Below are 16,991 nucleotides of genomic sequence, written 5' to 3'. Positions count from 1 at the left end.
CACCATGGAAAATCTTGACGTTTGTCCAATGAACTCATCCCTGAGGAAAGAGTGGGCCACCTGTCAAGCCTTAGGGAGGTACCTGCCCTTCCCTCAACTCTTCCCTTCTCCCAACTATATGCCTCTTAAATACAGTGGGAGCCTCTTCAGTTAGTCGGCCACTGGATTGAACCCCCTACTCTCATAGGAGCTACTGGCTTGTTTTTCCCACTCATATTTGAAGAAGGCATTATTACTCATTCATGTGACTCAATTTTACCTGATAATAAACAGAGACACATCCTCATGGGACAGGAGAGAATGAACTACAGTTGTTGAACCATGCCTCGTTAAATTGCTATTTCTAAATCAGAGTTCCTCTTGGGTCCTGTTTAATGGAAGACACACATCAACTTTCCTCTTGGTGCCCAACATCATGAAAACATCAGCTGCTTGGAGGCAGCCATAGTAAATTCCACGAGACCTGACAGGCGACAGGAAGGCCAGTGAGGTCCCTGGGAATTCATGTCAGGGGTTAAATACTTCGGGGGTGTCCTTCTTGCTCCTTAAATGGCCTCCGCACGGTCTCACAGGCAGGACAGACTTTCCTGAACATTTTCCACAGCAGTGAAGCAGATAGGGGGGCAGGGCTTATCACCAGAACAGGATTTTAATTTCATTTTGGACGGAGGAGCATGTTTTCTTCATCTCTAGAGATATATGTGAAATGGGCTTTTCTTTTCCCCCCACAGTCTGTTTCCTGACTTTGACCCCAAATCAAGGACCAAAAGGAGACAGAGCTGTTTGTAAAACACTTTCTCTTTTCTGAAACCGAGTGGGATGGGAGAGATGGGGGAGGGGGAGACTTGGGGAAGGCAGAGAAACGCGACTGAATCAATTCACAGATGACTCAGAAACTGAAGAGACCTTCCCATGTCTTCACACAACACCCTGCAAATTCGTACGCTGTTCGGTGTGCTTTTCCCCGCTTTTCTCATCAAACATGGCTCGTGAGATGTCAAAGTCGTTCTTTCCCAAGGACGCTCTTTGAACATAACTTATTTTAGTTAACCGTTTATTAGTAGTTACTGTGTGTCAGGGCCTTACGTGTATGATCTAATTCTCCCCATGGCTGGATGAGGGAGCCACAGTTATGATTCCTATTTTCACAGACAAGGAAAGGCACAGGGAGGTTGAGAAACTTCCCAAAATCACCCAGCAAGGACGTGGCAGAGCTGATTCACGCCCGAGACTTTCTGATCTCGAGCCTGTACCCTTGAACACCACTCACACCCTTTCCTCCAAAGTTGAGGATTCTGGAAAGGGGGAAGCAACGGATATTTCTTGAATATCAAACGGATACCAGCCGCTGTGCCTGGGGCTTTACAGGACTTTCTCCTCCAACCTTCTCTGTGACCCTATATGATATTTATCACCAGCATGCCACCCACCTGCCCCAACAAGTTAAGCGAAGTTAAGCAATATGCCCAAAGTCACAAATGTAGGCAACGACAAAGACAGCCTTCAAGTCTATGTCTGTTTGCCTCCAACAGGACCCAACACCGGAGAGACCACAGTCCTCTGCCTCCCACAGCAAACATTTGTTTGTCCGTATGGAGATCCAATCTCTTCTCTCTTAATTTTAAAATAGCACATCATTTGATAGATTAATTTGCAGCGTTCTCTAATCAGAAAGATAGTAACAGAAGTTGGCCAAAGTGTGCAGAAGTTGGAACCCGCATACACGGCTGGCAGGAATGTAAAACAGTGTAATTTGCTTTGAAGACCATATGGCTGTTTCTTCGAAGGTGAAACTACAGTCACCATTTGACCTAGCGATGCCACTCCTAGCTCTTCGCCCAGGTTAACGGAGAGCCTTTGCACGAAAACTTTACGTGAATGTTCACAGCAGCATTATTCATGACAGTCAAAAAAGTGGAAACGACCCAAATAGCCGCAAGCTGACGAGTGGATAAACAAAATGTGGTCTCGCCCCATAATGGGACGTTATTCGTCAGTAAGAGTGAAATACTGACACACGGTCTGTTCTGCTTAGAGAAAGGAGCTAGTCACAAAAGACTACGTGTTGTATGATTTCATTTGTGTAAAATGTCCAGAATAGGCAAATCCATAGACCCAGGAAGGAGGCTGGGGATTGCCAGGGTTGGAAATGGAGATCACGGCTAAAGAGTACAAGTCTCTTTTGGGGGTGACGACAATGTTCTAAGATGGACCGTCGTAATGATCGCACAACGTTATAAATCTGCTACGAACCACTGAATTGTACTTTAAGTGGGTGAATTGTCTGGGATGTAAATTACATCTCAATAAAGCTGTTCTACATTTATATTCGAAAACTGTTCCGTGAAAAAAGAAAAAAACAATTATTATGCACTTGGTAGGCTCTCAAGAAATATCTGCTGACTGAATGCCCCCACGTGCATTACGGCTATTTGAAAATAATACATGTTCATTTAAATTCAAGTATATCTTTTAGGAGTAGACACTGCCATTCTGCACCAACGTCATATGACTCGTGCCCCAGACTTAACCATCCCTGGAATCAAACGCTCAGAGGACTACGGACTTCCAGGAGTGCGGAGATGTGTGCCTCAGTGCTGGAAGTTTCCCAACAGTCCCAGGACACAGGAATTCCTCCTCTGCTCCAATAGGACCAAACTGCGGTGCAAAAAAAACCATCTGTGACTCACTGACAATGGTCATGCTGCTGAGTGTTAACTGTCTCCCAAAACCCTCAGGGAGCCAAACGCAGACCGACGGAGAAACTCCAGGGTGACTTAGGGCCACCAACTGATAAACAGTCACTGGGGTCCTGGAAACTGGGAAGATGAACAACGACCTTCCTTTGTTTCTAGAAAAACTCCCCAGAGCAGCTCCTGGTAGCATTTACTATTTACGGCCACATTTGAGCTAATATGAAAGAACATGGAAAGGAAAAAAAAAAAAAGTTCCAGAGTAAAAATGGAAACCAGCGTTCAGGGTTGCAGGGGAGGGCACAAGGAATAAAGAGAGATCTACACGTGAGATCTAGCTGAGGAATTATCCTGATAGGAACTGTTAAAAGGGTCAAGAAGGAAAGGATACAAATGTGCACGGACGAAGGAGCAAGGTAGAGTGTTAGTGAATTTAACAGCAAAACAAATTAGCTCAACAGACAAGCTTCTCCTGAGCAGATTAAGTCCAGAACCTAGTGTTGCCTAGATAATCCTTTCAGGGAACAGTTTTCAAACCTTCCTCGTCAGGGAACAAAATCCTCCCAAGAATAATTTAGAACGCACATATTTTACGACTCTGGAATTCTACATGAGCCTTGGATTTGTGAAAAGTTTGTTCTGAGGTTCCTTTGAAAAATGGAAGTAGGAAATATGGTACAAAACTGGAAAAGATTTATCTGAGACCTAGAGGCTCCAAGGTCCCACCCATGTGCTGGGCTCCTGACCTCACATCTCCGGAGATTCATTAATGTTATTTTGGAGATGATGCAATCCCGTCCACCAGAAAGCATCCTCGTGTGAAACACAACACAACTACAAAAAATGTAGCGTATACTTCTTGTAGAAAGGATAGCTAGGAGCTTTTGTGTATTTTATTGCATCGCATTTTTTTTACGTTTATTTATTTATTTTGAGAGAGAGGGCAAGCGTGCACAAGCAGGTGAGAGGCAGAGAGAAGGAGAGACAGAATCCCAAGCAGGCTCTGCACCATCAGCACGGAGCCCGATGTGGGCTCGAACTCACAGAACGTGAGATCATGACCTGAGCCGCGACTGAGAGTCAGATGCTTAACCGACTGAGCCACCCAGGCACTCCACTTCCAACACGTTTCTAAAACAGCTCTGTGAGACAGATATTTTACAGATGAGGAGGAGACTGTGGCTCAAAGAAATCAAGGAACTTTCCAGAAGTCCTGTATCCTATAGCGATAGGATTTGATTCTGGGTCTTCCAACTTCTTGACCACTCCTATCTTCACTACCCTAGACCTTTCCAAAGTAAAACTGCAAACAATTTGTCCAGCCTCAGAAGGCCTTCTAGAATAGAAAACTGATCACATTTTAATAGAGACGAAAGATCACCATGAAACTCAGCAGACCAGAGGGAGAATACCAAGAAAGTAACAGGGGAGCATCAGGCTTTGGAACATCGGCAAGTCGGGGACCTCAGGACAAGGACGATGTGCGAACTATTCGTCAAAATAAAAATATCAGTAACTACCAGTATATCCAGTCCCCCAAACCCTATAGCTGCTGGTTTATTTTGTTGTCTGTACTTACTGAAGAATAACAATGAAGAAGAATGAAGAAGATAAGAATTTGGGATTTTAGAGCGGAACTTTTCTTAACATCGCTCGGTGTCTTCTCTGAGCTGTACATGTTAAAATGTGCACCCAGAGTGGTCAGTTTTTGCCCTAGCCGAGAAATAAACAAAGCCTAGGAGAAAAAATGATTGTCAGAGCGGTCACCTTCTCTTACACAATCCACAAAGATGAGACCGGAATAGAAGCTGTTGATTTTGTCAGTTTATCTTTTGTAGTAATTCTCCACCACAAATCTTCCTTTTGGACTCTGTGGGGCATATTTTCCAACTGTTTCTTCCCCTAGGAACCCATCGGGCTAAGCTCCTACTGCTCTTAATGGCATACGGTAATAAAAGGTGAAACATCCCTGCACTTGGGAGCCCCAGGGAAAAGGGATATTTTGCTCTTGGAAACGTTTCTGAATCTCTGATGGCCACCAGACGGACAGCCGGCGGGCTGCAAGCATTTCCGAAGGAAATATTGGGTCTGTATCTATGTGTGGTATTGGTCTGTCAGTTACGAGTACAACGAGCCCTGGACAGTCAAGGCCCTATGCGCTACTGTGCCCTCTGCCACTGACCAGGTAGGTAACCTTCACCAAGGCTGCAGGGCTCTCGTGTGTATCAAAAAGCACTCAGAGTAGATGATTCCCAAAGACCTCTCCAGCTAGAGGACACTTTGGCTCCTGGCTTTGCCTGTTCTGGTAATTTGCTGCCAAGTACCTGTTTCTTGGTCACGGTGCCATCCACGGGGTCCACGTATTCAAAGCAGTCTGTCTTTGCCACGCTGTAGACGTGGTTCCCCACGGCAAACTGCTGGCCGATGAAGGACTTGTCTGTGACCAGGGCCTCCAGGTCCCTCATGATGTAATATGTCGCCTTGGGCTCTAGCCCCTCATAGTCAAACCTGGTGAGGGAAGGCAGGACACAGGGTGAACACAACCCTAATCGGAAGACCAGAAACTCGGTGGACATCTCGAGGTCATCTCATCATTGGTTTTGTTTTCATGGAAGAGCCGCACAGAAAAGCACCCCAGACCTGTCCCCACGTCTTTCTACCTGGCTTTTACAATCCAAGCCTGGTTCCACCCCCTACCTGCTCCCTGGCCCACAGAATCCAGGCCCTATACAGTAGCCAGAGTGATCTTGCAAAAATAAAGTCAAGTCACGTCCTTTCTTTTCAATCCTTCCCCAGTGCCCATCACACTGAGACCAAGACTCTAACCACAGACCACAAGGCACTGGGGGATCCGACTCACCCACCCCCTGGAATCTGTCCCCCTCTCACACTCGTTCACTATGCTACGGCCACATGGGCCTCCCCCTCCAGGCCTCTGAGACACTTTGTCCTTTCCTGCCTTTGGGCCTTTGCTCTTGTTCTTTGTTCCTTCGACCTGGTATATTCTTCCCCTTGAACACCTAGCACATTCTCGTCCATCGCTTTTCAAACTTAGCGTCACCTCCAGAAAGTGACCTTCTCCGACCATCCGTCTAAGATGCTGCCTTCCATGTCTCCCTCTCTCTCGTTGCTCTTTATATTTTCTTTTGGTAGCGATCCCAATCTGCATTTACTGTGTTTGAAATGTTTGTTTACTTCTTATCTGCCTTTGCCCACGAGAGCCACAAGCTCCAGGAGAGCAGAGACCTTATCTGTTTTGTTCTCCACTGCTTCTAATAAGTAGTAAGTGTTTTCTTTCTTTTTCTTCCTTCCTTTTTCTTTCTTTCTTTCTTTCTTTCTTTCTTTCTTTCTTTCTTTCATTTATTTTTTGAGAGAGAGAAAGAGAGAGCAGGGAAGGGGCAGAGAGAGAGGGAGAGAGAGAATGCAAGAAGGTTCCACGTTGTCAGCGCAGAGCCTGATGCAGGGCTTGAACCCACCAACCATGAGATCATGACCTGAGCTGAAATCAAGAGTTGGACGCTCGACCGACTGAGCCACCCAGGCGCCCCAGTAGTAAGTGTTTTCTAAGTAGTGGGATGAAAAATTCGAGGAAGGGAAGGGAAGAAGGAAGGAGGGAGAAGAATCCAGGGAGGTGAAGAAAGAAGGAGGAAGGGAGCCCCGCATACCACAAAACTCTCTTGGAAACTTGGAAGAGATAGCACAATTGTTCCATCAAAAACAAAAAAAAAATCCTCCCAGCCAAGAACATCAAATGTAACAATGGGGCTGGAAAGTGATTAGAAAAAAAAAAAAAAAAAAGACTAAAATAACACCTATCTCATTTGTTTTTGTGGTGTTTAAATACCATAATGCACATCAAGTAGGTGGTCCAGTGCCAGACATCATTTGCTTAAAACTATTAATTGATTTTATTCTTAGTAACTATCACAAAGGGTCTTGCCCAATGGTGGACAGTCTTGACCAAGACCTAACGGCACATCCAGGGGGATCTGTTTAAGAAAGAAGCCCTCAGAGGTGCAACTTTGCACAATTGGCTATGGTGGGATCTCCGATGGGGTTCTGTGTAACACAGGGACAGGGTGGGAGTTCTCGGTGAGCTGAAAGAAGGAACACGAATCATCGTTACTGTTTTTCCTTCACCCAAGATCTTTCAAGGCTTTAAGGAAACAGCAGGGTATTAGCCAAAATGGAAAACATGGAATGATGCCATTTCTAGCAATGAGTCCTCTGTCCCTATAGCTCTTTCTTTTATTCTCTCCCTCCTATACAGCTGTGTCCTCCCCGCCCTCAGACACAAAACAGCCAGGAACTCTCTCAGAACATTCTCAGCAGTGTATGTGTACTGAGCCTAAATTCTCTTTGAAGATAGTCTTTTGGGGGGAAGATGAAGACCGAGCCAAGCAGAGAGAGGCATGCGGATGGGATAAGAGGGTTTATTAGGATACAAGAGAGGCACTGGAAGAGATTCCGAAGTTGAGGAAATCCACTACTGTGACAGATCACGTTCAAGTCTATGGCTGAGGTCATCAGACCAGCCTGCCCGCCTGCCCAAACGTTCATAGGCAAGCAGACTCCAGCACCCACACCTGCCCTACGGCCGACAACCCCCTCTGACCACCAGAGGAACACAGCTTCAAGGGAGGAAATCTTTCAACGGAGAATTCCTTCTGGGGTCCACTCGTATGAGGCAAATCCGTCGGGGTTCTCACAACTTCAGGCTCAGAAATAGTTAAGCCAAAATTGTTTTTATTTTCTCCTCCCCACCAAAAAACACAACACAACAAACAAAAAACAAAACAGCTAGAAGTCATTCTGTTTCACAACCTGCATTTGCTAGACCCTGAAAAAAAAAAAAAGTGTTTACTTTTCATCCTACCTATTCTCTCCTCCCTTTTCCTTTATCTCTGTGATCTTTTTGGACAGAAATCTGAAACATAACTCAATGTCCTACAAGAATTTAAATCTCCATCGCATTATATTCTCTAATATGGTATTTGTTATGAAAAAAGTAATTATCATGTAAGCTCTTGGCCACACACGCACACACAAAAATGAACCGTATTATAAATACACTTATCATAACACCATGTCTTCAAAACCCTGGCAGAGAGCTAGATAATCATTGCACGAATTATGAGGCACACATCCCTAACTCAGAGTGATCTCACTAAGCCAGAGGCTGGCAATCATAACATAGTTTATCAGGTTGGGCTTTTTTGGAACGGCTTCATGCAATAGAAAGCCTTGCTGTGCCAATTAGTTCCTTGGTATGCCAAAAAGGCCCACAACAATCAGGATTTTTTGGCACTTGTTAGAAACACTGGTAAGTAAAACAAATTCCCACCTGCCTTGAGAGTCTTTGTTTTATAGTACAAGGAATAATTTGAGGTGGTTTTCAGGCGATTACAACCTCTGCCTTCTTAACTGGACACGAACAAAGACTGTTATAACACTGTCAACTTTTCCCAGAGCACCAAGATCCTTTAGATTGTGAGGAATCCTATCACAGGCTTTCTTATTCTCTGATATTTATCTAGCTAAATGACTTCTTAAGACAAGAAACAATCACCTTATAAGGGAAGTCTAGAGCTTTCTTTCTGTTCCTTAAGCTCTTGAAACGTAACCAAACATCCCAAGTAGTTAACTATTCATAAACAAAGCAAATGAGCCACAATTTCTGTTTTCAGTACATCGTCTCTGAGAATACTCAAGGATTCCCTTGCCCCATTCCCAGGTTCTCCATAGTTAACAGCCGTTTCTACCACTGCTTCCCCAAATCCACAGCTTGGCACTAGGTACACAAACCTAGCACGTCTAGGGACACATATCTAGCAGGCAACCTTGCAGCCAGAAGACTGTGACCCCTCACCTACTTCAAAAACAGGAAAGCGATATAGGCTCCCAACCCTGAGCGCTCAGCCGTTGACCTTCTCCCTTCCTCCCTCCCAGGGTTGCACTTCCGTTTTCTGTTATCTCTTTCCACAGGGACAAACTTTTAGCAAAATCTGGGGCTCCTGGACCATGTGGCCTCTTCAGAGGGAACCAGCTCAGGCACCTTAGACGTTGTTGGGACCATTAGTGGGAAAACAAGGCAGAGGAAAGGAGAGGATCACAGAAGCATGCTAACCTTCACAGCTTTGATCTCTGCCTCCCTGCCTTGATAATTATGGGTGGAGAACCAACAAGGAAAGTCCCTGATTGGATTATACAACTCTCTTGGGCACCAAAGGACTTTTAAGGCTCTGCAGTTCAGATTCCCTCTTGGGATGGCTGCCCACTTTATAGACACTGATGAAAAGATTACAGAGGAAGGTCACTAAGGGAGGGGAAATTTGTGCCTTCCAGTTTGGGTGTCCTTGACATGACCCCCAAGCACCTATCAGGGGCTCCAGCCCCCATGTTCCTCAGATTGTCCTGAAAGATGCCTCCTTCTTATGGTTCTAGCCCACCAGTGTTCCTTAACAATAGTTCCCCGAGTGAGAAGTCCCCCTCCCCCCTTCTCACCTGCAATAATAGTGGCGGCCGAATTTGGCCCAGTGATCTCGGACAATTTCCTCCACACTCTGCTTCCGGGCAGCCAGAATGGAAAGCCAGACCAAGACCGCCCAGAGGCCATCTTTTTCCCGGAGGTGATCAGAGCCTAAGGGAGAAAGAAATATGTTGCTGAGGATTTGTTCCTGGGGGAAAAGTAAAATCTCAATGAACTATCAAGACCAGTTAGCAATGGAATGTTGAAATGGCTGGGCAGATTTATCCATCGTGATAAATATACGTCCCATGATACCCTTGCATTTCCAAAAACAGCCAACAGAAATTCAAATAACATAAAATAACATCAGAAAATAAACTAAATTCCTGGACGTTGTTAAAAGTACCTAAGAGTCAAGCTGAGATTATGTTTGCCCAATGGGATCGCTCACTCAGTAGATATTTGGTGGCCCTTACAATACACCAACCATTAGTCTAGGTGTTAGGGACAGAGCAGTGAGTAAGATAGCTCTTTACTTGCAAAGCTTGAACTCATGTGGGTAGAGACAGGCAACAGAGACATAGACAAGGGAACAGATGCATTAAATAAGGACAAGGGCGATGAGAAAAATAAACTGAGCGTCACATCTACGACAGCAGCAAGAATTGCTTGATCTAGAGTAGTAGCTTATCTATAGTAGGGCTAACAGTGGCGTCCCCAGACGATGTGTTCACCCAGAACCTGTGAATGTGACCTTATCTGGGGAAACGGTCTTGCAGATGTAATTAAGGATCTTGAGATGAGATGATCCTGGATTATCCAGGTGGAACTTAAATCCAATGAAAAGTGTTCCTAGAAGAAGAGAAGACACAGACAGGAGAAATTCAAAGGAGCGGGTCACATAAAGACAGAGGCAGAGATTGGAATTATGCTACCCTAAGCCAGGGAACGTACGCAGCCATCAGAAAGAAGCAAGGAAGGATTCTCCCCTAGGGCCTTCAAAGGAAGGATGACCCTGCCAACATCTTGATTTTGGACTTCTAGCCTCCAGTGAGAGAGGAAATTTCTGTTGTGCTAAGCCACCCCGTCTATGAGAATTCGCGACGGCAGCCTTAGGAAATGAACACAGATGGTCTTGGTCAGCTCCGCTGAGGTGATGACATCTGGGCGGACACTTGAGAAGGAGTCAGCCATGCTGAGAGGTGGGGACAAAGCGTTTCAAGCCAAGCGACAGCAACCGCAAAGTCCCTGATGCAGGAATAAACTGGGAAGCTTGATCCTACCGGCTACGCTACAGAAAGAGAGGCAGTCTGTACTGCGGCATTCACAAGAAAGAGAAGCGCCAGCTAAACAGGTAGCTTTCTGTGCAAAAAGAACCAGGTGAATGTGCGAGAGGTCCACTGAAGCACTTGTCTATTGGCCAGCTCGAAGCTCTGATTCCTTAATACGTACCTGGAGGCAGACTGCTCTCAACTATTCATATAATTTCATCCTCTGACACTATCAACAGCAATATCGTAAGAAAGGGGACTGGGACCAGGGGGAGGGCCATCTCTTCCTACAGTAGAGTGATGAGAATGGACAACAGCACTCTTAGGTTTCAGGGCCATGAAAACACATACAGAAAATCAAAAAGGAAGACCCGATGTGCCAGAGCTATTTAAACCTTGGAAAGAGAATGAGATAATATGTCCGTTGAGTTAGACACTCGTGACAACTTCTCAACGGAGCTATGAGCCGTGTACTCGTCTCGTTACGTTTGCAGTGGTAAATGTTAAATGCGTTTCCTTGAGAAGAAAAACATACAACCTTGAGAGGGCAGTGAAGATATTTAAAGGGAAAAACGATCATTGTTCGGTTCTTCCTACATGCTGATCAATGATCTGCTGATGACACTTTTAGGTTGCAGCTGCTTCTAGGGTGAGAGGAGCTGAGGCATGAATCATCACGCCGTAGCGAGCGGGGGGCGGAGGGGGGTACTCTAGTCTTATCTAGCAAACTCTTCACGCTGCTACAAAAATGGAAGAAGTCTGGAAGATGCTGGGTTAGCTCCATGGCTCAGTGCCAAAAAAAACAAGTCGAGGAAACCCTGCCCAGTGGGATCATTTCAAAACCTTTTGTCCTTTTATAGCTGAAAAATCACTTTTATTTACTGGCTGGAGAAAAATACTCTTTTGTTTTCAAACATGGGCTCTGCATACCTTGCATTTCCAGCTGGATTACGTTACCTGGAGATGGAACCATTAGATACTATTAACTCACTAAGATAAGATGTCATAATTCATGAGAAGAGACATAAAGTTCTTCTAGCAGGATTGGAAAAGAAAAAAGAAACAAAAAACCTACCTCAACCATTTGTAGCCAACTTCATCCTAGATGGTGAGTTGGCTTGGATAGCCTTGCCTGCAAGTTAAACATTCGCCAAAATTCATCAGGGCCAACGATCTAGCAAAACGAACTGTGCTCTTTGTAGCTCTTTGAGGTGGGGAGACAGACACTGATGATGTTGCAATTATACGTGTTTCCGCTGGGTGCTCATGGTATGCTTTGGAGAGGGTTTGGGGGATACAACCCTCCTTTTGATAATTCCTTAAAGCAAATGAACTATAATGCCATATCAGTGACAGGTAAATTAAACAAGAAATACAGACAACACACAGGTATCAAACGGTTTTCTGAAACCCCACCATAAACAGGGTAAAAACAGAGGGGAGAAATGTTCCCACTACTTACTTATAAGTACGCTAGTGTATTTCATATTTGAAAATATTTTATGAGTCAATGAGAAAAAGAGAAATCCCAACAGGCAACCGTGTGGAAGGGCAGAAATGAGCCATTTTTAAGAGAAAAATACTGACAGTTAACATCTGAACAAACGGTCAGTCTCGCTGGAGTCAAAATCCACAAAATGGGATAATGTTCAGGGACTGTCAAATGAGCAAAGACCAGGGGAAGGGGAATAACAGCAAAGAAACCGTGTAAATGTGTACAGTTGGAAAGAATAAGTTGGCAATAGGGGTGCCTGGGGGGCCCAGTTGGTTAAGCGTCCGACTTCGGCTCAGGTCATGATCTCAAGGTCCATGGGTTCGAGCCCCGCGTCGAGCTCTGTGCTGACAGCTCGGAGCCTGGAGCCTGCTTCGGATTCTGTGTCTCCCTCTCTCTCTGCTCCTCCCCTGCTCTCACTCTGTCTCTCTCTCACTCTCTCAAAAATAAATAAAGATTAAGAATAATTTGGCAATAATAATCAAGAGTCTTAAAGTATCACCCAACTTTGGACCCAGCTATTCTATTTTTTTTTTTTACCCTTCAGTCACAAGGACATTTGCTAAAGCAGCTAAGAGAGGAAAATTGGAAAAATAAATGCTAATTGTTAAACACCAGGGTAATGGTGGAAAATCCATCCAAAAGTTTATTGTGCAAAGAAGTGAAGAAGAAAGAGAAGGATGCTCATCCAATTCTCATAAATGGAAAAAATCGGTTTACCCAGAAGGAATATTCGGTATATTTTTGTAGAAAAATGTTTGTAGATATGTCTATGGGTACGTGCACAGGTAAAGGAGAATATGACCACCAAACCACTGACAGTGGTTATCTTCCAAGTGGTAGAATCGCAGGTGTTTTCTTCTTCTGTCCTATTTCCACAATAAACATGTATTTTTTCATTATAAGAAAAAAATAAACTTTTTCAGTTTTTGGTGGTATGTAGAAATGCACATTTGAAGCCGTTCACTTCCGTTTATGAAAGAGCTAGTTGGGATATTAAAGGGATTGCTACCCCTTATGAAGAGGTGATGAGCTTTGAACCTATCAATCATCCCATTTCTTCGAGTGAGTACTAGCGTTTTATTTACTTTTTTAATTTTGCAATGCTTATTTATTTTTGAGAGACAAAGCGTGAGTGGGGGAGGGGCAGAGAGAGAGGAGGCAGAGACTCTGAGGCAGGCTCCAGGCTCTGAGCTCTCAGCACAGAGCCCAACATGGGGCTCGAACTCACAGACTGTGAGATCACAACCCGAGCCAAAGTCAGACGCTTAACCGACTGAGCCACCCACGCGCCCCGAGTAATAGCTTTTTAGAACACAGAGACTGACTACGACCATCCTCCATGGGGGTCTCACAGGACTCGAATCAGGAGTGTCCTGTAAGGTTTTAGTAACTAACAGAAAGTAGGGACGGGCAAGGGGGTGTGAAGCTGAACTGTCCACCTTGGCCTTGGGGGAAGCTGCAGAAGCTTAGTTTTGAGCCTACCTTCAACCTCACAGCAAAAGGGAATGAAAAGTACAGGGAGTTCCCACACAAACACAACATTCCCCACTGTCACCAATCCCATTCCGGTGGGACATTTGTTATAACTGTTGAACATGCACTCATTCGTTACTATCACCTGAAGTCCATAGTTAATGCTACGGTTCGCTCTTGGTGAACATTCAATGATTCTGAAAAACATGGCAAACTACTAATCTTTCTGCCATCTTCATAGTTTTGCATTTTCCAGATTATCACACAGTTGGGCTCACACAGAATGGGGCCTCTGGAGTCTGGCTTCTTTCACTTAATCATATGCATTTAATGGGGGTGCCCACGTGGCTCAGTCAGTTAAGTGTCTGACTTTGGCTCAGGTCATCATCTCATGGTTAGTAAGTTCAAGCCCCACATCGGGCTCTGTGCTGACAGCTCAGAGCCTGGAGCCTGCTTCGGATTCTGTGTCTCCCTCTCTCTCTCTGCCCTCCCCCCACCCCCCGCCCCCACCACTTGCTTTCTCTCTTTCTCTCTCTCAAAAATAAATAAACATTTTAAAAATATGCATTTAAGGTTCCTCCAAGAATGTTCATAGCTTGACAGCTCATTTCTTTTTAGCACTGAATAATAACAGTACAATTTTTGAAACCTGCTTCCTCTAGAATCCTGGCCACCTGGTTGAGGACCTTACCAGGAGCTTTTAGCCATATTCCCAAAGCCCTAGGTACCACTCGCCTAGCCTTCATCCATCCAGGCCAGCCCAGCCCAAAGCCCAGAGAAGCAGCCATCCCCACCTGGATACCAGAAGGAGGGCGCTCAGCTCTTTCCCACCAGGCCTCCAGCAAAAGCTGGTACAAAAAAAGATGTTTGTTTTTTTCTCATCAGAAATCTCCCTATCCCCCACCACCCAAATTCAACTTTGCATTTTCTCAGCTTTAAAACTGTAATTACTTTGAGCCAGGCAGTACACGGGTAAGTACAGTGGCCTCACAAGAGGAAAGGGGAAAACAAAGAGAGTACTCAATCATCTCAAAGGAATTTTTTTCAAATGGAAATCCCAGCCCGGGCAAATCAACTCAATAAAACATCACACATGTTGCCAACAGATCAAGTCATTTCAGCTGAGACTCAGATCAGGAAAGTCTGAATTTGTCAATTAGGAAAACATAAATCATTTTGCACCTGTTGCAGGCCCCAAGCTGGAACAGGGGTTAGTGATTCTGCATCCCGGCTGCACATTGGAATCACCTAAAGAACTTCTGGAAAATAGCAGTGCTCAGGCCTCATTCCAGACCATTAAAGTTAGCATTTCTAGCAATGGGATCTAGGCATCAGGATTTTTTTTTCAAGTTCCTCGGGTGATTCTCACGGGCAGCCAGGGTTGAGAGCCTCTGCTCTAGAAGAAGAGTGGTCAGAATAGTTCTATATGAGGGACATATTGCTTAGGGGTAGTGAAGCCTCTCCCTCTTTTTGTTCAACTATGGTAACGAAGAAAGCGGCCACCGGTCTATAGTTCAGGGGATGCCACTGGCCTTGCTCAAGCAGGTGGCTTTTGCTGGACTCAGCTTCAGTATTATGCCTCCTCTCTGCCCTTTTTGTCTGAAAAACTTATGAGGGTTTTGCCGACTTTGGGGTCACCAACGCATCCCCATTTGCCTGGGACTCTACCGATTACAAGAGTAAATGTCCCACATCCCAAAAAACCTCTGAGTCCCAGGCGCACCGGGATGGTTGGTCACCTAATAAGAAAGGCCACTTGCTCAAAGAGATCCCTGGTGGTTTTGGGGATCGGTGCAGGTTCAGCACCTGCCATAGCACACGCAGTTTGTGGAACCAGAAACGACGACGGGAGGTATGTGCACTGGCTTTTGAAGGAGGATTGCAAAGCGGATTCCATTCCATTCTTGGAAGAGAACAGCAGAGCACCAAGCACCATACTCCGTACCTTCCTTCACACACCGATGAGCTGATTTCCACGACTGAGTTGCTCTTTTTACAAATAAGAGATGACGGGTAGGCCATTTGTACGAGGTCACACGGTAACTAAGGGGTGAAAACAAGACTCAGACCTGGGCAGTTTGGCTCTCCCGCTGATGGGTTTCACTACAACCAGAAAGCCCAGGAATGACAGCGGTCCTTGGGGGCTGCAACGCAGCAGGGGAAATGCCCCACACGGCTGAGGCAGAGGCAGACCCTCTGAAGATAAGGGACACAAACACGCACCTCTTCCTTCTCACATTAGAGAGTCAGGGAAAGTTGCCAATTTCCCTTTGCTTTTCTCCTCATATCAATTCAGCCTTTCCATTTACGGATGCAGTTTTCACTCATTTGCAGTGAAATTCTTCCCATCCTCTTTTTATCCACCAAAGACAAGGGTTTGTCTTTTCTAAAGAGGGTATTATGAGGAAAAACGGGGAGACACCCTTTGCAGGTGAATGGGAGATTTGAAAACATGCCATAGAACTGGGACAGGTTGGTTTTGGGGGGCTGGTGTTGTTTGTCCCCACCCCCCCTGCCTTGTTTCAAACCACTTACATTCAGCTTTTCACATCTTGCCAAAAAGAGAGGCTCATGGAAAAATCATCACTTTTCCATGATTAAAAATGGATGCTTTTTAAAAGCAAATGCTCTAAAATTTCCACCAATTGGAGAACAGCACAACTATTCCGTGTATAAGCGGGTCAGGATATATATCCGCAGTATACAAGAGCCAGCTGTCAGCTCAGAAAGGTGGGATGGCAGTAACTGGCAGATGTAGAATGAGCTGCGGCCAACACGGATCCCAACCAATAATGTTATATAGCAATATATTTGATGATGACAATGATGATGATGACGACGAGACGACAACGACAGTGTTTGATACAAATATACTGCAGGGCATTTGACTAATATCCTGATCATGGCAATACCCAGTAGGCTCCTTGAGGGAAGGGACTGTGTCTGAAATTACGCATCACTCTCTGAGCCCAGAAGGTATGCAGTAAATATTCACTGAACGAATAAATGAATGACCGAGTGTAGATCAAGCTAGTATGTAGCTTGATCTAATTCATCGGATTCACTCCTCACTAAAAGGAGCTAGCTAGCTAGAAGCAACCGGAGTGCTACATTGGAAAAAAATGTCACAGATCATCCCATTGAAAAACTGAGGCCCAGAGAAGCTAAGCCATCTGTGTAAGGCAGTTCCACCACACAGAGGGGGAGTCGAGACTGAAGCCAGGTCTGTTAATTCGTGGTGCTGTGCTGTTCCCATGACACCGTTCTCCCAAGTCCCCTGACATTCATGCCATCCCCATCTAAAAGAATAACCACATGGGAGTAAATGACCCCTCTGCATTTCCTTAAACAGGGACAGCGGGGTCCTATGGAGCCAGTGAGTTTGGGTTTGAATGCTGACTCTGTCAGGGTTATCTTGGCCATTGGCTTTTGGCTTGATCTTCTTCCCTAAACCTCAATTACTGTATGGTCTCCACTTCATTGTTGAGAAATCTCAGTGAAATAATGTATAGGAGGTCCTAAGCATGGCATCTGTCACTTAGGAGGTGCTCAAGAAATAATAGGTATTAGCAAGCACTATTTTATTAACA

At 45.1% G+C, this 16,991-nt stretch overlaps 1 protein-coding gene across 1 annotated transcript in view; it reads right to left on the bottom strand.

Moving 5' to 3' along the window:
• The window catches only part of PGM5 (phosphoglucomutase 5), a 183,106-nt gene that overhangs the window by 45,906 nt on the left and 120,209 nt on the right, over positions 1 to 16,991 (bottom strand). The window contains exons 8-9 of the mRNA XM_042964222.1: positions 9,198 to 9,333; positions 5,018 to 5,201 (exon numbers count right to left, since the gene is read on the bottom strand). Coding sequence (XP_042820156.1) covers positions 5,018 to 5,201; positions 9,198 to 9,333 — 320 coding nt within the window. The remainder of the gene's footprint in view (positions 1 to 5,017; positions 5,202 to 9,197; positions 9,334 to 16,991) is intronic.

Source organism: Panthera tigris, chromosome D4 (assembly GCF_018350195.1).
Source record: "Panthera tigris isolate Pti1 chromosome D4, P.tigris_Pti1_mat1.1, whole genome shotgun sequence".
Classification (NCBI taxonomy): Eukaryota; Metazoa; Chordata; class Mammalia; order Carnivora; family Felidae; genus Panthera; species Panthera tigris.
Note: the sequence above shows the minus strand (reverse complement) of the source record. Positions and strands in the feature narration are given on the sequence as shown.